Source organism: Lathamus discolor, chromosome 4 (genome assembly GCF_037157495.1).
Source record: "Lathamus discolor isolate bLatDis1 chromosome 4, bLatDis1.hap1, whole genome shotgun sequence".
NCBI classification, from domain to species: domain Eukaryota; kingdom Metazoa; phylum Chordata; class Aves; order Psittaciformes; family Psittacidae; genus Lathamus; species Lathamus discolor.
In genome coordinates, this window is record NC_088887.1 from 57,705,175 (window position 1) to 57,727,301 (window position 22,127).

The 22,127-nt window shown below is 38.3% G+C and overlaps 2 protein-coding genes across 10 annotated transcripts in view; one reads left to right on the top strand and one right to left on the bottom strand.

The window, feature by feature from the left end:
* PPP2R3B (protein phosphatase 2 regulatory subunit B''beta) overlaps positions 1 to 19,075 on the top strand; it is a 47,928-nt gene extending 28,853 nt beyond the window's left edge. For all 4 annotated transcript variants that reach the window (XM_065677559.1, XM_065677558.1, XM_065677560.1 and 1 more), the window contains 12 exons: positions 584 to 769; positions 2,510 to 2,613; positions 3,162 to 3,264; positions 4,003 to 4,077; positions 7,502 to 7,588; positions 7,992 to 8,148; positions 10,044 to 10,092; positions 11,230 to 11,319; positions 12,125 to 12,300; positions 15,514 to 15,632; positions 15,714 to 15,820; positions 17,930 to 19,075. In XM_065677559.1, coding sequence (XP_065533631.1) covers positions 584 to 769; positions 2,510 to 2,613; positions 3,162 to 3,264; positions 4,003 to 4,077; positions 7,502 to 7,588; positions 7,992 to 8,148; positions 10,044 to 10,092; positions 11,230 to 11,319; positions 12,125 to 12,300; positions 15,514 to 15,632; positions 15,714 to 15,820; positions 17,930 to 18,074 — 1,398 coding nt within the window. In that variant the 3' untranslated portion in view covers positions 18,075 to 19,075. The remainder of the gene's footprint in view (positions 1 to 583; positions 770 to 2,509; positions 2,614 to 3,161; positions 3,265 to 4,002; positions 4,078 to 7,501; positions 7,589 to 7,991; positions 8,149 to 10,043; positions 10,093 to 11,229; positions 11,320 to 12,124; positions 12,301 to 15,513; positions 15,633 to 15,713; positions 15,821 to 17,929) is intronic.
* Positions 19,076 to 20,009: 934 nt separating this feature from the next.
* The window catches only part of LOC136013545 (cohesin subunit SA-2-like), a 59,020-nt gene continuing 56,902 nt past the window's right edge, over positions 20,010 to 22,127 (bottom strand). For all 6 annotated transcript variants that reach the window (XM_065677565.1, XM_065677566.1, XM_065677562.1 and 3 more), the window contains one exon: positions 20,010 to 21,005. In XM_065677565.1, coding sequence (XP_065533637.1) covers positions 20,981 to 21,005 — 25 coding nt within the window. In that variant the 3' untranslated portion in view covers positions 20,010 to 20,980. The remainder of the gene's footprint in view (positions 21,006 to 22,127) is intronic.

Genomic DNA, 22,127 nt, shown 5'->3' on the forward strand with positions numbered 1-22,127 from the left:
AATTTCTAAGGTCTCATGCCATAATTTTGCATAGTTTACAAGAAAAAAAAAATCCCTCTACATGAATTGCTACCTTTATAAAATCAAGCATTTTTTTAGGATTAAAAAGAAAATCTTCACTGTAACTAAGTAAAACAAGGTTGGTGGTTTGAAACAAGGTTGTCATGCTTATTTCAAAAGTTTGAAGCTGTGAAACTAGAAATATTTCAAAAGCAAATTCCTTCATGACCTCTCTGTTAAGCTAGAAGTTGAAGTTTTTTCTTCTGTAACTGGTAATAGAACCTGAGTTACTTCAGACGTGTTCAAGAAGCTGTCTAGTGTATTAATTTGATACATTGAAGATTTAAATTGTTTTAATTTAACTTTTAACAACCTAGGAATCTTTCTAAATGACAGGTTTTGGAAATACTCAATTTTTTTCCAGTGTGCTCTCAATTTTAAATAGTTTATTCAACCTATCATCAAAAATCTTTTCGAAGGTGTATTGTAACATGTAATACCAAGAGAGTCAAGTCATCTGGGGATGACTGTTATCTGTGATTTCATTTTACCTGTTTGTGAAATGTGTATTTTATCTATTTAGGTTCAGACAAAGAAGGAAGAAACCTTGCCACCATCGCTTAGTCAAAACATTCCAACTTTCTATTTTCCTCGAGGATGTCCTAAGGAAAAAGTGAATATAGATGCTGTGATTACCAAAATTGAGAGAACTTTCTCTGAGTTTCCAAATGAGAGAGCAACATTAGAAGACATGGGGAAGGTTGCAAAGGTGAGAATTTGCTGGCTGGCTGGCTGCTTTTAGTACTGTATATCTATGGAAAGCAAACATGAGTTCTGTGTGCTTTGTTTTCTTGCATTGTGTTTCCATCTCTCACAAGGTAGTACCAATAAGATCTCATATTCAACACCGTTGATAGCACAGTTATGTGTGAAAATCTTTATCTCAGCTATGTCTCAAATGACCCTAAATTTGCTTATAAAAAGAAACAAACATTAACACAAAAATTGAACTTTGGTGTTTTGTTTTTTTTTTTAGTTGCAGAAACAACCAAATACTTAAGGGCACATTCTATGCTCTGTGTTCTCAATTGACCAACAAACTTAAGGCAAAAGCACTAGTAATACGCATCTTGTTTTCAGGTGTCCACACTTTTTTCTCATTCACAGTGTCATGGACCTCCATTGTAAAGATGCTGAAAGACAAAATGGTTTGGTAACTTGAGATTGTAGTCCTCTAGTTATTACCAAAGAGCTAGTTTAGAGATATGGCAGAGTGACAAAATACTAAGCTTAGAAAGCAGCAAATATTTTTAAATTTCTGCATAACAGACAATAAGCTACTTAAATTTCTGTTTTGTTATATTGAATCAATGCTTGAAATACCACTATGAGTCATGGTCTTGGTAGTGAGTCTGAGCTTTTCATCCCTGTTGCAGTCACTTTGCATTTAAAGTCCAGGGTCTAGAAAACAGAAACAAAGACTTGTCACAAGAGCAGGACTTGGGGTTCAGAAACTCCTTGTTTGTCTCACTAGAAGTGTTTGACTGCTGGGCTGATGCTAGGATTCCTGCCTTCTGCAGCTCCTTTCACATAGAAGTGAGGAGGGATGGAAGTCTGGGCAAGAAGGGTAGAAAGATCTGGTCACCTCTAATTCAGTGATGAAAGACACCTTCCTGGAGCATAGGGAAAAGCCTCTTTGTCTGAGGACAGTATTCATCAAACTCGCTTTTTCTTATTTTTTAAAGTACTGTTAAATAGTTGCATGAGCAGTAGCCATCCTTCTGCTCTGGTGACCTTATACATCTTGCAGTATTCATAATCTAATTTGAGATCCACATGAGCTTATCAGAGATGCTGACATATCTGACTACTCCAAGTTGTAGCCAGTTTTAGGAGAGGGATTGGTACTTAGCTGTTATGACTGGGGAAGCTTGGAGGAGACATAGGAACATCACTGTAGGTATACGTGGGAGCACTGAAATTGTGAAGGTGTAGCTGTTGGGTATCCTAAAGCAAGGTACATGCTGCTCAGGGCAGGCTGGCCTACTACTTAAAATTGGATAGAAGATGTGCCATGCATATGCAAGGATGCAGAATAGTTGAGCCATCCTCTGAGCCAGACAAATGTAAATTTGCTTCAGTTCAGAAGCTGTATAATGGTGCTGTCTTGAGCTCAGCTTAAATATATTCAGCCCTTTAGCAGAGCTTATTAGCATGGGCTTTGTTCAGCTGCTTGGAGCAGGGACAGAGCAGACATGTGACTGCATTCATCTATTAGGAATGCTGCAAGCTGCCCTATGTATTGCTTTCCACATTTGGATTTCAGCCTAAAGCAGTTGCTTACAGTTAATTATTTTGGAAGATGCAGCTGGTTTCAGAAACAGTTTAAACAAAAAAATGTTTTCTTCTTAATACTTGTAAAATATAGATTTTTGAAAGAATTATAAATGAGGGAGTAACCCTCAGATAAGCAATCAGTAAACTGACTTGTTGTGTACTTCAATTCTAGGCTTGTGAATGCCCCCTTTACTGGAAAGGTCCTTTGTTTTATTGTGCTGGAGGTGAACGAACAGGATACGTGTCAGTTCATAAATTTGTTGCAATGTGGCGGAAGTAAGTAGATTACTTTTTTGGAAGTACTGCATATTTTTAGTTGAAATGTGATATTTTAAGCTCTGAATGCTATCTGTAAAGGGTAATAAAACACTACCATAATCAACCACAGACAGCAAACTTATACCTGGGAAAATGTAACTAAATCATCACTAACATAAACAAACAAGTCCTTATTTACAGGGTTTATAGATTTTAGAATGTTTGGTAAATGACTGGCTGCTTATGGGAAAAGTGAGAACCATGGTCCTAACTTGTAGCTGCCACTTCTGGACAAAATTCTTTTTATTCTTTCAAGTTCTCATTCTAATTCTAACTTTAAAATATTCTTTCATGTAATCCATTGCATGGTGTACTCGCCTCCTTTAACGTAAATGTATGAGACAGTTCTGCTTTGATAAGTTCACCTGGAGTATACTTTGATGTTTGTAATTAGCTTTTGAATTAAATGTGATTGTGGTTTCATAGGTCTTGCTTTAGGATGCCTGTACAAGGTAGCACAAGAAATTTTCTGTGGAGAGTATTAAATGGAAATATTTGTATTTCAGAATACTTCAGACCTGCTATGATGATGCTGCAAAGTTTGTTCATCTTCTAATGAACCCTGGATGCAACTACTTGGTGCAAGAAGACTTCATTCCTTTTTTACAAGTAAATTGCAATTGAAACTTGTTCTGGAAATACAAAAAAAATATGAGCTCACAAAGGCCTGATTTTTTTTTTTTTTTTTTTTTTTGAGCTAAACATACTTTTCTAATGGTCTTCATTAAAGTTTATTGATAATATTTAGTGTAACTCATGCTAATGAGTGACTTCTTTTACAGTAAATCATTTTGTTAAGGTGAGGTCTTTGGGAACTACAGAAAGATGCATGCATATAAAATTGCTTGCATGAATAGCACATGTATCGGAGAATCCCTACAGTTTAGAAAGGCAGTTGGAAGTTATTTAAATCAAGGAAGGTCTTTACAGTGAAAGGAAAAGTAGCATATGCATTTAAGACCTACTGCAACCTCTTTTAAAGAGGAGCAAACACCACCTTTACTAATGAATTAATAAAACCTAAATTGGCTTTTACTGAACTGTAGTCAGACACAGATTTACAAGCTACAACAGTGTTCAAAATCTTCAGCCCAGCTAAATTATGTTTTGTTCGTTTGTTGATCTGACTTCTTTAAATGACAGGAAAAAAGCAGTGCCATTTATACGAAGCATGTTGTAAATGAAATTGTCATCAATGACTGTGGTAGTTAATTTGAACTGCTTTGGTTGAGGAAGCAGATTGGTTATTCTGTGCTTATTTTATATAAAAGTCACTAATGAATACTGTTTTGGGATATTGTTTTGTTTTTTGTTGTTTTTTGGTTTGGTTTTTTTTTTTTTTTGTAGGATGTGGTGAATAGTCATCCTGGCCTATTGTTTTTAAAAGAAGCATCTGAATTTCATTCTCGGTACATTACCACAGTAAGTGATTTGTATTGGGAAAAGCTATTTTCTGTTAACTAAGTAGAAAAATAAAAATTAAAATTAGTCAGTAAGTATCTTTGTCCCTTCAGAAAAGTTGAGTATGCTGCCAGTCTTTATTTCTATTTAGCAAGAAACCTTGTGAAGAAAGACTCAATTTCTTCAGCATCGTAGTTTTTCTTAACAGAAGAAATTGCTGAACTCTATGCTAGTATGAGAAACACTGAATTGTAATAGTGTAGGATAAGTTAATGAACATTAAACGAAGAGCAGACTGTTATCTTGAGCATTTGATTGTGGCTATAGACTGTACTCATTAGAATCCTGACCTTACTCTGGGATTAATTAAATGGAATTTTGAATGAAAAGTCTATGTTAATGTGATTATGTTCACTAGTAAGTAAAATAATGGTAATATTGAAACTGCTTGCCACTTCCTTCTCTGGAGATTTTTCTTTCTAAGCAAGTTCTACACATGAAAAGTTCTCTTTTTCTCTTCGTAGGGTTGTGTGACTGAAGTATTCTTTCTGTACCCAAAGGAAAAATCAGTGACATTACATTTTCTCAACAGTAGACTTGACAGCAGATTCCAATGAAGTCTTAAAAGATAAAAATTCTATAAAATGACATTCAGTTCACTTTCTTTGTGCACGTGAAAAATCACTTAATGAATATTCGCCAACAAAAGAAACCCAGAGTTGATCATCTTTTATCTAGTTTATAGTTTGACCCAGAACAACACTGTGGAAGCTTTTCTTTACAGCATTTGGGTTTGGTTCCTCACATCCTTCTTATAGATGCTTGAAGGTGTATCAAGTATGTCCTGCTGCATTAGGTTTTGCTCATTGTTATAATGAGTACATGAGCTCCTGGAACTTTTCCCATGTGAGTGAAGGAGATGTTCTGCCTGTGGGTAGTTTTGTTTCTTAACAGATTCCGGGTTGCATCAAACCCCCCCTACTTAAAATTGTGAAAGCTTGCTGCCTGTCCTGGGGGTCTGTAGGAGGGGAAGGTCCTGCCATCTCTTGTTACTTTTCTTTGGAGGAACACCTTATTTAAAGTAGGCCTGAGTCTAGGAATATTGAATAAGTCAGTGCTAGCAGTACTTTACTAACAAAATCTAGTGTAGTCTTCAACAGAAATCAGTTTAATAAAAATCCCAGAAGTAAACTAGGAACTGCTGTGAATATAGCAACAATATTTGCAGTACTATTCTGCAGATTAAGAAATGGCAGGAGGGTTCTTTGCTCACTCTTGTCATATTTGAGGATGGAATAACTACTGACCAATACAGTCTTCTAAAATTCTGTCCTGCAAGTTATTAGCAATAATTACAGATGATTTTCTCTAAGATGAAATAAGGCATTTCATACCTGTATTCAATTAGCTTTACCTTGCTACCTGAAGCTTTAGATAAAGGATTTTGTAAGCACTGTAGTTAAGATTTAACATCTGTTCACATGAAGTTCCTGTTACAAATGATCCATTCTTCTGCTGTGTTTGTATATACATACATATATATGTGTATGTGTGTATATATACATTACATACATCTCTTTAGTGAAGCAAGTGTCTTGTCAGTGTTGTTCAGCCATGGAAGCAATTGGTTCTGTCTGCTAGGCTGTAGTACAGATTGTTTGGACAGTCTAATGATAAAGTTGGGTACATATGAACAAGATAAAGCTGAAATATGTTAAAAACATTTGCCCTGACAAATGAGATACTGCATTATAGTATTATACATATAGTATAGTATGTATTTATCTGAACTATGAGTTCTTGAAATTATAATCTCTGTATTGCACCGTTTCCTCTTCTTTCTTACAAACCACTGTGCATCATAGTAAGGAGGGCAATTCTCTGACAATTTGCTTATACTCTGCTTCTGTTCACTGTAGAAAAACGTTTAAGTCTGTTCCCAGTTGTCTTTAGCAAACATTCAATTTTGTTTTTATTTTTAGCCCAGTGAAATGTATAACAGATGAGATAATGACATGCAGATGGATTAAGTTGCAAAGCTAAGGCAAAACCTTTTTAGAAAAAAATTGCTTTGTAGTGAAAGCCAAAAATGGGCCTTCCCTAAACTCACGATTAGAGTTAAGCTAACTAAGTTTTAGGCTAGCCTATTCTCCTTTCTGCATTTATTGAGCCAGCTGTTCTTGCTCAAAGTAAGAGCCCTAGAGCTTGCTGCATGCTGCAGTTTAAGCTTTATTTTAAAACTTCATGAATAAATTACTCTTCTGTTTGTAATTTAGAAATGATTGGTTTGCTTGAACTATTGATTTACTGCAATTAAATTCTGAAGTGATAAAAACTTAAAACCTCCTCTCAACTAAAGACTTCATTATTTATTGGGGGGAAGAAGGCTCCCAAAGAGATGGGGGTTTTAGCTAGTAAAATGAAACACTGCACATGCAGTATTTACTCTTGCTAATTCACAGGTATAATCAGTCTCCAATTAAGCAGTTATAGTTCATAACATGTTTAGATTTTGTCTGCTTGTGTTATTGGCAGATGACTGACTTAAAATATATCCCTGGTTGACTTAGGTCAAACTAATTGAGGTGAATCCTGAATTCAATTAAGAAATAGGAAAAAGGCATATTTTAAAGTCTTTAGTTTGTATACCCAAACTAAACAAATTATGCTGGATACATGAGTTTACCAAAATAATGTACATGTAAAACTGATTTAAGCCAACATGTTGGATACTCAACTGAATGCATTTGTTTCTGGTTCCAGTATCAGTCATGGCACAAGAGCTAGTCATCCTTCTCACATAGACTTGTTTTGTTTTGTTTTTCAGTTAGAAAACATTTATTTTCTTCTTTTAATGCCATTGACAGAGTTTTACTTTACTTTTTAAAGTAACTTTAAATAGAATAAAATTAAATGGGGGAAAAACATGTTCTTTCTGCACCTGCAGGAAGTATTTCTGTCACATGTTGATTTCTTGTACTTGCAGGCTTCAGAAGTAGCAACATCCCCCTGTATTCTGATCCTTAAACAGTCCCTGTTCTATTTCTGTAACTTCATTTATGAAGTAAAATACTCCTATAGTAATATAGGTACTTAAATCTCAAGTAATGAGATCCATTAATATGTTTACTAGATGATACCCTGTAGATCTCAAAGACTGGGAGGTAGCGAAATTGCCAATAAACATATTCTGAATAGCGTGCAATTATTCTGCAACTTGACTGTGTGAGATATGGGTACTGCAGCATTGAAATAAGACTTAAGATGAATTTAGATACAAGATTTAGAAATGGTTTGGTAATACGATGTGTAAGAGAAGCATCAATCTGCTAAGTAATGAGAAGAATAGAAGTAGGGGGTAGTAGGTTCCTGTAATACAGCTGAGCTAAGACTGATCTTTGGGAGGGTGTTCAGTTACCATATTTCCATTTTCTGTTTCTTACAGGTTATACAGAGAATATTTTATACAGTAAATAGGTCCTGGTCTGGGAAAATAACTTGTAACGAGCTCAGGAAAAGCAACTTTTTGCAGGTACATAATATCTAAAGTTTTGCAAGACAGATGTTTCTACAAGTTTAAAAAATGCATAAGGGAGTAACATAAGTAGCATTTATTTCTTTTCCAGAAACTAGTGAAGGCTTAATTATATTAGTTCTCATACACTGTAATATGTCTAAATGTCATCTTTTATCTATAGCTGTATATATGTGTACGCGTTTAGTCTGGCTGACCTTCTCGTTCTTTTGTGGCCCTGATAGTTTTCTACCTTGTGTTCAGTCTTTGCTGCCATGCTGCATGGTGCGCACTGTCTCTTAAGATAAAAAATGCTCCATTGAAATAGCATGAGATATTAACTTGGTTATGAGAACTTGGATCATTCAACAAATGGCTTACAATTTTTTTTAATGTGTTCTGTTTATCCTTCTGATAATAGAATGTGGCATTATTGGAAGAGGAAGCTGATATTAACCAGCTGACAGATTACTTCTCCTATGAACATTTTTATGTTATCTATTGCAAATTTTGGGAGCTGGATACAGACCATGACCTCTATATCGACCGGAAGGATTTAGCTCGACACAATGATCATGGTATGACAAATGAAGCACCTTTGTTTGTATGTATTAAATAACCTGTAAACTTTCAGCTGAGGAAGTGGTTAACTGCCAAAGCTGATGTTCGTGAGTCCAGTATAGCTGATCCTGCTGACTCAGTGAAATAAAGCAGGACAAGTAATCTATGACACTGCTCTGTGTCTTACAATACTAAATCTGAGGAAAATTCTGAATTTGAATTCTAATCTTGGCAAAGAAGTAGAGAAAAAAATCATTGTCTTTATATAGTATTAATAGCTGTATTTGGCAGTTTGGTCTTACCTTGGAAACAATCCATTTTACCAATATTGTTCAAGAATTGTGGCTCTCATGACAAGGAATGAAAAGAGTAGAAAAAGGCAAATACATTCAGTTATTCCAGTTATTTTAAAGTTTTGCCAACTCAGTTGCAGTACATCTTGGTTGAATGCTATTTAGCAGCTTCACATTTTCTTCATTCTCCCTATCCAATGACTGTGATTTCATAGTCTTGCACACTTGTACCTTGTATGGAACTGTTGGGTTTTGGGTTGGTTTTTTTGGTTGGTTGGTGGGGTTTTTTAAGCTTTGTGTCCATTATTATCTTAAAAGTGTACCCTTCACAACGGGAATACTTAAGCACAGAATTTTTATGGTCTATTATCCCACATTAAAAAGAATAAACACAAATCTGACTGCTTCTGAACCTTGCCCACTGAAGACTGACTACACTTTAGGACACTGAAGAAAGAAAACTTCTTTCATTTGAGTGATTGCTCTACTGAGTTAGTACACTATAGAAGGGAAGCTGAACTGATGCAATGCTACTTGTGATTTAATTTTGCATGCTAAACCACGGAATACTTGTTAAAGCTTGACAGCTGCTGCTTAATGTGGAATAGACTAAATAAGAGCATATAATGGATATGATAACCCAACTTTAGTTTTAAGCTTCAAGTGTGGGGGTTTTTGCATGTCAACAGTAGATAATCTGGTTTTATCAATTCCTTCCTTTTGTACTGTCACTGGTCTAAAATTAGGCTAGATGAAACACTTATATGGAGTAAGAAAATATTCAAGTATGTAACTTTTGTTAAGGCTGAGCAACTTCAGCGTTTCAGAAGTAGATAGGAAGAAGCAGCAGCACTTACGCCTGAAAAATTGGCTGTCCTACAGTTCTGAGGATAAATGCTAAGTGGGAACTAGCATCCTTACTGGAATAATACAGTGATAGCCTTACCAGAAGTACATAAAACAGATGAGCTATTTGGATGGTTAACAACCTGCTTCAATTATCAGTATTTCTACAATGCTGAAAATATATTTCAAAGCTGGAATAATAAGTAATTCTCCTTCTGTGAAAGTAGTATCATGTGCTGCTTTGAGTACCATCCACAAATTCTTCAGGATAAACTGAATATCCTTTATAGAGGTAGTGCTCAGTTAAGACATGTCTCTGAAATCCCTGAAATGGTTTCAAAATAGAAGCATGGATCAGAACCATGTCAGAAATAGACCCATGTCAGAATCAGTTAGGTATGCTCATCATGTATGAATGTGCCAATTCTATTGTGGCTCTTTGCCAAGGTCATATAAATGTAATGGCACTGGAAAACATGACTGACTTGTCAAAGAACTGGTAAATGCTGTCGTATTAATCAGCCAATTTTGTCACTTTTATTACACTACTGTTTCTGTATGAGGTCTGGATCAAAACTGATTAGTTCTGGCTTTGCTTCGGAGACTTTGAATTGAGTGATCCTCTCCAAGAGGACTTGAAGGGATTAATGAGCACTACTCTTGATCTTTCTCGCAGATGTGTCTAAGAGGATTCTAGTAAACTTTTCAACTAGACAACACAAAGCAAAAGTGACTTGTATATAACTGACATGATTTTAAACCTTTTTTCACAGCAATTTCAAATAGGATGATAGAGCGGATCTTCTCAGGAGCAGTAACAAGGTATTTATTTTGTATGCTGATCTAAATCCAATTTAATGTTTGCTTGTTAAATAATGTGACATTCCCAGAAAAAGAATACCTTTCCCTTGAAACGGAACTGTGATTTTTCAAGATTTAGTACTGTAGTAGTACTGGAGTGCTCTTGAAACCTTTGGCACAGTCCAAGTTCTTTACTCTCCTTTTGTTATCCATATGAACATTGCCATTGGATGTTGTACAGTTTAGCAGGGATGGGAATGAGGCAGGGAGGAGATGTTGGCATTGTTGCTTTTCCACCCTTCAAATCTGTGAAATTTTCAAATGGAACTGAGCTTTTCAGTACTATTTGAAATATCAATGCTTATTGCATCAAATAAGCAAATAAATTTTCAAAAATGGCCTCCATTTCTGACAGTCATTCGTCATTTTTTCCCACTTAGATTGACTTCCTCTTGTGTATTTATGACATTTTTAGTCATTTTTGAAACATTTTGCTAACACAACATTCACAGGTAGAAAGCAACTGAAAAATAAAAGCACAAATGAGGGAGATGACACTTGGCAGGTGCATGTCTAGAGCTTACTCCTTTTTGGGGGGGAGGGAGGGAAGAGAAAATACGCACCATACTTTTCTAGACCTCTTGAGGAAATAAAAAATGTTTTTTAGAAATGAAAGCTATTATATTTAGCTACTGCCAACCTAACTTTTTACTAAACAGGGTAACCATGTGTCTTCAGAACGTAGTTGGGTGCTGTACTCTGTGGTGTGGGAGTAGAAAGAGACAATTACATTCTTGCCATGAACACTTTCTAAATGGCTCTTCTGTTTAAAAACTTCTGTAAAATCTCTTCTATTAACAACTAAGCAGTGGTATTTCCTGCCCAGGAAGGAAAGCTCTAAGTCCTTCCAGAAATGTGCCACCTTCCTCTTCCACCTGCTCCCTTCTTTACCCGTAGTAGCAGAAACAGAACACACCACACAAGCTCTTATCCTGAATGATCAAAGTAGTCTGTGACAAGTCACCTTACGAACAGTGCATCATTTAGGAGTAAATAAACTGTTAATAGCACCAAGGAAAATAATTGTAGATTTTGGTTAGTAAAACCTAGGTGTTTTAAAATAAAATTTCTCTCCTTTTTTCCCCATTGGCCTTCAAGAGGTAGAAAAGCCCAAAAAGATGGGAAGATTAGCTACGCTGACTTTGTCTGGTTTTTAATATCTGAAGAGGACAAGAAGACACCAACTAGGTAAGACTGAATTTATATTTTAACAGAAATAAAGACTGACTTTATTGAATGGTTTTCCAGTCCTTAAATGGGGACCACTAATGCTCAGCTAGAAATCTCATGGAAGAAGCTAAACTATAAAAACATCATGTGCTTTGGGTGACCTTGCTTGAGCCAAGAGGTTGGACTGGAAGACACCCAGTGGTCCCTTCCAGCCTCAATCATTCTGTGATTCTGTGAGTGAAAAACTTGCCCAATTTACTTCATTCTTAGTTATTAATGTATCTTGTTGCTGCTGCTTTAGAATTTTATTTTAATGACTTCTAAGAAGCTAATTAAATGTTATTGTTCCATGCTGTGTGTAGCCTTCTTACAGACAGATGATAGATAAAGGAAACTGCAGTTGTTTAGTGCTGCCAGTGACTTTGGGAAGCTATACAGCTAGCATAAGCTGTAGGATATTGATAAGAAACCTATTGCATGACATGTCGCTGGCTTTTTCAATATGAAAAAAAAAAAAGAACTTGGGTTTTGATGCATCAGTTGAATTTTTTCATTGTCTCCTTTGAGTTTCTATGTAAAACCACATTTTAGTCCTCTTCTCCTTCACCTACTCAATTAACAAGTGTGTTTTCACATGCAGTAATGTCATGGGAAATACCAGTATCTCTTACCACAGTAGGTGGTGTTTAGTAACTTTGTGGCATTATGGAACGTAGTCTTATTTCTAGTTTTGCATCTGTAAGTAGCGTAGCCTTTAAAACAGGCAACATGAAATTTTGTGATAAGTTTGTGTAAACAGTTCTTTGCTATTACTGAATTTCAGCATTGAATACTGGTTTCGCTGCATGGATCTTGATGGGGATGGTGCTTTGTCTATGTATGAATTGGAGTATTTTTATGAAGAACAGTGCCAAAAATTAGATAACATGGCCATAGAACCTCTGCCATTTGAAGACTGCTTGTGCCAGATGCTGGATCTCGTGAAGCCACAATATGAAGGTAATAAAATCTTTTTTCCATCTGTAACTTCTGTTTCTCTGGATTAGGGTTTAGTGTACCCTTAAGAGAACTCAGTTGGTCATACAAAGAATACTTCTCTAGGTTGCCTTTTCTCTAAAGTCTGTTAGAGCTTATTGATCAACTGGTCTTCCAACAGCAGGCAAACATTCATTTTCATACTAAAATCTAATGTGCTGCTTTAAAATTCTTTATAGGCTTTTATTTTGGACTTGTAGCCATGTTTGGTCTTGCATGAAATCTTGTCACAATGTGGATGAGGTGATGCTCTGAAGGAGAACTCTTGACTGTTCCATTCATTTGCGTGTTAGTAGTTCCAGTACTCATTTAACTGAGATTTCTTCAGAGGGAACAGTTTCTAAACAGTTGGGTTTTTTGTCTCTGTAGAGACATGGCATGATGCTCACTTCATATTTGCCCTTCTGAGCTGCTCACTACTAAAAATATTTTTTGCATGTCTTGCTAAACACATTGCTGTGGTGTTGGAAGAGTGCTGCATGTTCATGGCCTCTCTCTCTATGCTGTTCCTGATACGTCTCAGGTTGTAGCCATGATGGATTAGTCTTCAGGGATTTGTATCTAAACTTATCTCAACACTTGACCACAGTTGGCATTAATAACTCTTATTATGGTTGTACTTTCTAATGTGAAGTTCAGTGTGTAAAAGGACTTGGAATCCTTGTAGAAACTCTGCATTACAATAAATTTAGAGTTTGCCTATTTGCTCTTTAAGTATTTGACAGGAGTAGCAACCTCTAACGCATAAACGAGCATCTGCTGGTTTTCGCAGTAAAAGAAAATTGTTGAGCATCTTCTGTAATGCTTTTATTTAGCAAATGTGATGTTGTGCTAGTGTTCCACATTTAGGTACTTGGAGATGAAGCACTGAAGTTTTTCTACTTGAATGTCATGTTACCTTAGCTGAGTAGGGTGGTTCTGTTTACTATCTGTACAATTATGGTTAGAAAATCAAATAATAATGGTCTTGCTTATTGCCCACCTTTCTAGTATTAAGAATATTTAAATTACATGAAACTGTGTTTTGAAAAGGCAGTTGTCTTATTGAGACATGGGGTGGGGGGTGTTTGCATGCTAAGGGAGCTGAGAGAGCTCAAAACTAGAACATAAAGTTTTGTATTCTCATTTAAACCAAGTTAAATGGATTTGGTAGGTGAAAAGACTTTAGTAAAATTTTTTATAGGTTATAAAACCTATACATGAAAAAAGGAGTATTAAGTATGTTTTGGCTGGAAGCTTAGTCCTAGATAGTGATGGAATGAAGTCTTAGACCAACATTGCATAATGGATGTGGAGTGGGAAGCACTTAAGGTGAAACGAAGCAAGCTCTGAGGAACACATCTGTGTTACAGGGTTGCCTCCTGAACTCAGGAGTTCCCTCCCAGTCTTGTACATTATGCTTCTAAAAGGCAGGCATTTTCAGTAGTGTTTCTGTTCTGCACATCAAATGGGTCAAGATAGATGTGTCTCTCCTATATCATGAAGACGATAACAGGAGGCTGTGAAACACAGCCAAGATGAGTTATTTAGGGCAACAGGAATGAAAACCAATTGTGAAGGGTTGATGTTGGGTTTTTTGTTGTTGGTTTTGATTTTTTTTTTATTTTTCTTAATAAAAACTGAGTGATGTTTAAAAGGTGGATTAGGAGACAAACTTCAGTTGTTTTCCCAAAACAAAAGCTAGCAGCATAAAATGACATTTCACTCAAGAGGTTTGAAACAAAAGAAGGTACTTTCATACAGTTATGGCTAAACTGTGATACGCTTTGCTGCAGGATGCTCTGTGTACCCAAAAGCAAATTCTTTAAATTTTAGAGACCTGAATTATCTCCATTTCAGTCTTGGGGGTGGGGGGGGTGTTGGTGTTTTATTGTTGTTTGGTTTGTTTTTTGTTTGCTGGTCTTTGAGAGACAAGAGCAGGCATCTACATGAGTAGGCATCAACACAAGTGTTAGGTGCTTGAGCTCCCATTGCAGTAAATGGAAACTGGAGCACAAATCACCGAACCAAATATAGGTGTCTAACTTAAATTGGGAGCTTATATAACTAGGAGTCAAACCATTTGCTTGGTTGTGGAGAGTTGCTGCCACTTGAGATGGCCCAACACATCAGACATCTGTGTGGTTCTGACAGATACAACACAGGTGCCATGAGGGATTTGTGTCGTTCTGGAGCATCAGCTATAAGCTAGGCAAAATACATTAAGGCACATCACATGGTAGCAGATGTGTGGCAACCATTTCCAAGTGGGATTCAGCTTTTGCTTCCCTCCGTTGTCCTTGAGTCCTACTTTATTAGAGGCTGGGATAGTCTGCTGAGGAAATACTGCTCTAAGTCTGGCATTCATTGAACTCTTCCATAACATCTGCTATTAGTCACTCTTTGACAACAGAAGATTGGCCATATTTCAGATGAATCAATAAAAGGGAGTTTTAAGGATAGTCACCTGTCTTTCCCCTGTATATCTGGTATTTTTCAGTCTTTCTGCAGAAGCTTAACATTCAGCTTTGAAATAATGTTTCTGACACCTGACAAATACTTCTAACACTAACAGATCCATTGATTTGAGTCTTTAAAGTAGCACTTCAAAAACAACCACCAAAAACAAACCAAACACATCTGAGCATTTAGCTTTCCTCACAAACAGTAAATATTGATCAGGCTGGACAAGTGTGACAAACTAGGCTCTATGAAAAACTCATCTGTATGAAGCATAGTCACATGCTGTCATCTGTCATACATTTTTCTTTTCAAGTCATGGAATAGAAAGGGCCATTGCCAGAGGAGTTTCCTTTGGCACTATCCAAGTGCTACCCAAGCACTTCCTGGGAAGAAATAGCAAGCTCATGGAGACTTCTCTCTCTTGAGAAAGCTTAGGCAACTGTCTTAAATGATTTTTAGTAGCTAGGCAAGGTAGACTGCATCTCACTCCAACATATTGAAGACAGTAGGGTAAAGCTAAAGCAAGTAACTAATCTGAAATATTTAAAAGCTTTGTCCACTTTGAAGGACACATCTCTAGATGTGTCATCTGTTCCCTTCAATCCCATTGCATTTAGCATCAGTGACAAATGCTCTTGAGCATAATGACAGCTTAACTTTTGAATAACATTCCTCCACTTTTTGAGAAAGGATAATTTCAGCTCTTAATATCTTTTCTCATAATCTTCTTTACAGGAAAAATTACTCTGCATGACTTAAAGCGATGTAAGTTGACAAATGTGTTTTTTGACACTTTTTTCAACATTGAAAAATACCTTGACCATGAACAGAAGGATCAGTTTTCCATGTTGCGGGTGAGTATGAAGCTTTAAAGTCCTTAGCTACGTGCTTAACAATGAATTAGTTTTTGTATAACTTGTGATATGCTTGTTTAGGATGGTGAAGGGGAAAGCCAAGAGGTCTCTGACTGGGAGAAGTATGCTGCTGAAGAGTATGATATCTTGGTAGCAGAAGAGGCAGCAAGTGACCAGTGGAATGATGGGTAAGAATGTAGCAGGAGGGTTGGTGTGAATCCTCTCTGCTAATGTAGAGCCTCACCATCACTATTGTCCTTGATGTTATTTGTGTAAAATGTTGCTGTTTGTCATGTTCAGCTCTGTGCTCAGTGAGGGAGGAAGAACCTTTCCTGTAACTCAAATATTTACTTGAGAGTTTGTTTTAGGCTTTTCTCCCTCTTCTGTTGGTCTGTTTATCAAACAACTAGTCATGCATCTCCACCTTCCTGGTGTAAAATTCTGCTGCTGTTGTCTAGAACTTGAGTGGTGAGCCCATGTTGCCAGTTTTCAGATACAAAGTTGTGAAATTCGGAGGGCTTTTTGACTAAATCTGTCTCAGGTTCACCTAAGAGTTGATAGTTAAATGCAGGTTTCCTGGATGCCATTAAGATGCTTTAATTCTGTCTTGCAGCTCTTAAAGCTTCTTACAGCTTCACTGTGGAACACCCCGAGAAACTAGTTCTTCTGTCAGTTATGCTGAGGGTTTGGACATATGCTCTGTGCTCTGCAAAAGCTAATCCTTAGCTTAGATTGCCAAGGAAGGATTTCAGCTGTTCCTCTGGCATTCCATCCTGAGACTGCATGTGGTATCGCTGGTGACAGAAACTCACTGGAGGCAAAATACCCTTTGGACATAAGTAGTAAGGGACCTGCATGTCAGGAAGTGAGGTTACTCTGCAGCTCTGATTAAGGGTTTGAAATTGCTGGGCTGTTGTTGGCAAGTGTAACTTTGTAAAGGTCTAAGATAATGTTTAGGCACAATTCCACTCATAAGTGTGGATGGGATATAAAGAGCCTCAAGGTGCTTTTATTTAGATTGAGTCACGAACTTGTTGCCTGCAGCTGTTTCTCTGAGCTAAGTCTGTGATAATCGTTTAATTATTTCACTTTTATGTGGTTATTGTTTAGACTGAATTATTTTGTATTTAGGTATTTCTCACACCCCAGGCACCCCTAGATGTCTGCTCTTGGCGAAGATAAAAGCTGCACAGTTTACAGTCACTATTCTTAGGGTCAGGTCATTACATTTGCATTAAGAATGTATGCAAGGTGTACCAGAAACTGTGGTTCTGTGGCTTTACATGGAAAGTGGACAAAATTGAAACTAACAAAGTGCTTCTCAAGTTAAATTTTATTAAAACAATTTAAAATTTACCTTCAATATTCAGTTTTCAGTAGGCTTCTAAGAGGTCTTGAACACCTAGTTTTCAGGTACTTCCGTGAAGTTTGTTCTTCCCCTGGTACAGGCACAGCTTCAGTAATATAGGGAATACATTAAAGATATTAAAGCAGAATCCTAATAACCCTAAAACTTGACAAAAGTACACCTTCATTGTGTAAATGCACTCCTTGAGGAAAACCAGTGTGTTAGGGTAAGGATAATGTAGGGAGTATCCTGGGATATGGAGAAGACGCATGATAAAAAATACAATGTGAAACATCCAGTTCTCATTTACTTGAGCCTGGTGTTCGTCAGCTCAAGTGGCTCTCCACCTGCAGGTTGTCTCTGCTTCTGGCATTAGCAGATTTGTCATGGATCTTGTAGGGGAAAAACTGACAATTAGGAAGAATGCTGTGTCCTGTGGAAGCACAGCCTCCAAAATGATGCTTTTTATTTAGTTACTTTCTGCATCCCTTGTTGTGTTTGATGTGTAAGCCATAGCTTAACTGTTGACCTTCTGCACAGATGGATAAAAGCTCTTATCCCAGTGTTCCTTAAGTTTTGCTGCTTTGTTTCTTTGGGGCATAGATTGTGATGTTTGTCTCCCTTAACTACTGCTTTGTACTTGGTCAGAGCATTTCAAGTATCATGCACACAACCATATGGAGGATTTGTTCAAGGCAAGGCTGGATGGGGCTTTGGAGCAAAACTTATTATGAGCATTTAAGTTTCTGTGTTGTACCAAAACTTCCTTAAAATCCCTTCCTGCACTGAAGGGTTGCAATGCCTGCCTGGGCTGAAGTGACTGCTTGACAATGTGAATTGACAGTGTGAATTTTTCATCTTCTTCCTGCAAGTGCCTTGCCACTGTTCTGACTTTTAGTTGGTTCCTGACATAGGGAGACTCCTTCATTTTCTCTTTGCCTGCTCCCAGGTACGAAGCAGAACTGAATCCTGCAGACCACCAGAAGGCCAGTGTCCTCAAGTACCAAATGGAAAAAAGACCGTTTTTTGACATGCCTTCCCATCTGGCTGATGTAGACTTGGATGAGTACGACTACGAAGAGGACTTTGAGTAGCAGTTACTCGTGGTCAGCACATGCAGAAGAGAAGGGACAGTCTGCAGCGGGTCTGCTACATGCCTGTATGTTCAGTGGGGTTTCTTGCCAGGGAGTCAGCTTAGTTTTGTGCTAAAAATATTTAATCACTACACTACCTTTTAAATAAAAGAAGTGCATTTGTATGGAATGATGAATTTTTTTTTTTTATTTATTCCATAGCCTATAGTTTGTAAAATAGATTTAAAATATTTATTTACAGATGTTGTGTAATTCCTTTTGGAAAGAATAACAATATTTGACTTTAGAGACAAGTAGTCTACTGTTTTTAAGAGAACTGTGTAACTCAAAGTTGATGTGTGGTGCATCCTGCCCCTGTCCTGGTGTGGGATGTGAGGAGACCATTGCCACCAGGCCTGCACTGCAGGTGGCCCCGGGGCAAGGAGGAGGCAGGGCTGTGGGCATGTGACTCGGCTCCTGCTTACAAGCGGAGTCTGACCTGACAAGCTGAGCATCTTGGTGCACAACAAGGAAAGCGAATGCCTGAGATACAAGTTGCTTCTCTTCTCTGTGTGGTCTTTGTTTACCCCAACTCTAATTCTGCTTGCCCTCTTAAACTTCAGTCTTTTCATTGATGTTCATTACGAAAGGATTATTTAATGATGAAGTCTGTTTCATACTTGATCTGAGTGTGTTCATTCATGGAGAAAGGAACCAATTTTTTTAAAATCCTTTGTGTAAATGTTACTTGATCAGTGATGTGCACTAATTTGTTGTGGGCATTCAGCGCTTTTGTCTGTCCCCCCCCTTCAGTTGTTCGCTATTGACACATTCCATGGATATTCATCAGTGTCACAGCAGCTTGAAATTGTTGCCTCACTTACTGTTAAACAATTTTGTTGGGGAAAAAAAGGAAAAAAATGTACAAAAAGATGTAAGTTATTTTTTGGTTGCAGTGTAGATCTGTTGAAATGTTTAAAAATCATGTTTGTATTTTCAAATAAAGATTTTCATATATGTAATTTAATGGCTGTCTTTATTATGTTGTCCTGCATACCATTAACTTCTTACTGTTTAAGAAATAGTTAAGACACGGAGCGTTACATGTATGTAGTTGGCTGGAAAATTACAGGCTAAGTCTTCCTCACCCAAAAGACTGCTGCTGTGCAGCTGGATGTGGTAGAGATATCTGCTCCATTCAACTCCTCACATTGTCTGATGTAGACACTTAGAAATTGGTGTCTTAAATAATGAAACTCACAGCTAATGTCTGTTAGTGAACCTTACCGGGGGCAATCATAGAATCAACTAGGCTGGAAAACACCTCTAAAATCACTAAGTCCAACCACTACCCCAGGACTGCCAAGACCACCACTAAACCGTGTCACTGAACTCAAGATACTTTTAACACTGTGCAAAGGATTCTTAAAAAGAAAACCAGGGGTAATTATTCCCATTTTAACGGTAACTTGTCAATGTCAGATCTCTCCAGGGTTGGTCAAGTACTCTCCACTGCTGGCCTGCGGTTTGGGGTTTTTAAACAGGAAGTCACAGACAGCATTTATGTTAAGCTCTATTCCCCAATGTGCTGTCGGAAGGGGTGACCAACTGCTTTCCAGAAGGTGATCTTGAACTGTTGCTGTTCTGGAGGTGTCAGGGCTGCTGCTCTTCCCTACTCAAAACCCATGAGCTGGACCTGCCCTGCTGAAAAATGGGCTTCTAAAAGAGCACTGTACAGCCTCACCTGACAGTAATATCCCCCCCTTGCACAGAGCTGTGGTACGGGGCAGATCGCTGCTGCAGAGCCTGTAGCTGCTGCATGCCTTTCACTCCCATGTTCATGGGAGCTCCATCTCAGTCTGCTTAAGTAACAGGGCACACCAGAAGGCCTGCAGCACTGCTGCTGTTCTTCCTCCAGGCTCAGTGGGGGAATAGAAGTGGCACATTCAGTACTAATGGCTGGCAATAGTTCTGTCGTTTATTTTACACAGTTACAATCCAAATATATATACATATATATTAAAAAAAAATAAAGCAAGCAAGCTGATGGGATTAATGCAATGTACAGCAAAGTGGCAGGCAGCACTCCCCAGCCTACTGCCTCTGAAACACTCTTGCATGAAGATCATTGGCAAGTCACCACTGAAAACCTCCTTTTGAAGGACCATATTTACAGACGATTTACATTGTCTTTTCAGGCTTTATATTTTCCAAGTAAATACCACATGATCACTCTGTATGAAGGATTTCTTCCAGAGGAAAATACTTGGTCAACTGGCCTGCTGTTTCTTTCTTTGTTACTTAGAAGCAAACCTCCTGGGAACATGCCCCAGTCTCCACAGACCACCACCACCACCACTGGAATTTAGAAATACTTTCAAGGTGATTTGATCCAGGTTTTCCATTGCACAAGCAGGAAATGGCACAGACAGGTCACCTGCTGTCACGCAGCAGCTCATAGTGCTCACAGTGGGGCAGGCTCCTTTCTTCCCAGCATCACGTAGAAGGAAACAATTAGATGTCCATCTTGGTTATCTCAAATGGCAATGAATATACTGTCAGAATACTGCCGCTGAACTGGTTTGAGCAAGTTTGCCTCACCTAGTTCACAGAGCCCTTGACTCCATACCCTGATTCTAAGGCTTAGGTTGGGAGTTTCTCCTGGGTAGCATCACGGACCAAGATGCAGCTGAGCAATGAATGATGTTCGTAACACCTGCACCCGCATAGATGCAACAGCCAAATTGGTAACACCCACAAACAGCAACATGGAGAAACCAACCACAGCGCCAGCACCAGCTTCTGGAGGGAGCCCACAGGCAGTGGTTTGAGTTGACACGCTTCTCCTGCTGCCTTGGTCAATGCTATCACAACCCCATTTTCAGTTAATTTGCAGAAAGCAGTGGTAGCATGTTCTCCACTCCCATTTATCCTCTCAGTGTCTTAACTATCCTATACCAGAAGAAAAAAGAAAGAAGATTAAACCAGTCTCATACTATGAATTAAAAATCACATAAGAGAACATAAGGAATCAAAGTATGCAGCATCAAACCTCCTAGCAGCTTGGCCAGAGCAAGCTCTTGGAAAGCATTGTGTTTGGCTTCCACGAAAGGAAAGAAGCATTTCTATACCACAAGGCGCCCAGGAAAGGCATTAGAGGGAAAGGCCACATACTAGATAAGGAGTGCATTTTCTTTATGGCTCCAATCATGGGCCACAGATTAAAATTCTTTTATTACCTATCTTCAATAGGAGCTGCTCCAAGCACATGGTCCAAACAGTCTACATTTTAACAGGCACATGACTGAAAAAGTCCCTTTTTCCTTCTAGTCCTCTCTAAACAAAACCCCCACCATTCAAATACAAAATACATTTGCTCATCTTCACAGGAAAAACTCATTTACAAACTCATTATCAAAAATCATACGAGGTCCTTGAATAGTGGCTGTTATATCCCAGCTAACCAGAGCCACTGGAAACCAAGGGGTTGTTGACTCAGGGCAAACCCTGTCTGCAAGACACCGGGTGTACATTCCATGAGAAGTTCAGAGAGCAAGGGCACATGCAGGAGAGAAACCTAAAGGAACCGCTCAGCACCTTGCAAAGGCTGACACAGCAAAGCCTTAGAGGATGGGAGGACTCCAAGTAGCTGCAGCACAGGAAATTTCAGGGCCTCTTTCCCCCTTCCTCCCTTTCACCACAGTCACTGCTGCAAGACCCCTGGTGTACACCCCATTTGAGTCCCTGCAACCCCCTGGTCCAAAGGGTTGCTGCAAGTACCCATTCCAGGGCTGAGCTCAGACCCAGGCAGACAGCTGCAGTCTTGCCAAACTTTTCTCTAACCCTAAAGGCAATCAGTGCCCACCGGACAACCCCCAGGCTGCGCTGGCTGCCCCTCCAAGCCCACAAGGCTCCACGTGCTTCCCTTCAAATCCGCAGCTGGTCTGGGGACAATTTAATCTCTCCCCAATAGCCTGGACTGGAAAAGGGCAAGAAATAAGGGAGGCTCCAGAAGAGCCCTGGGCTGACCAGTGATCAGACACATTCCAAGTGCTTCGATCTAAAGAGCACAAT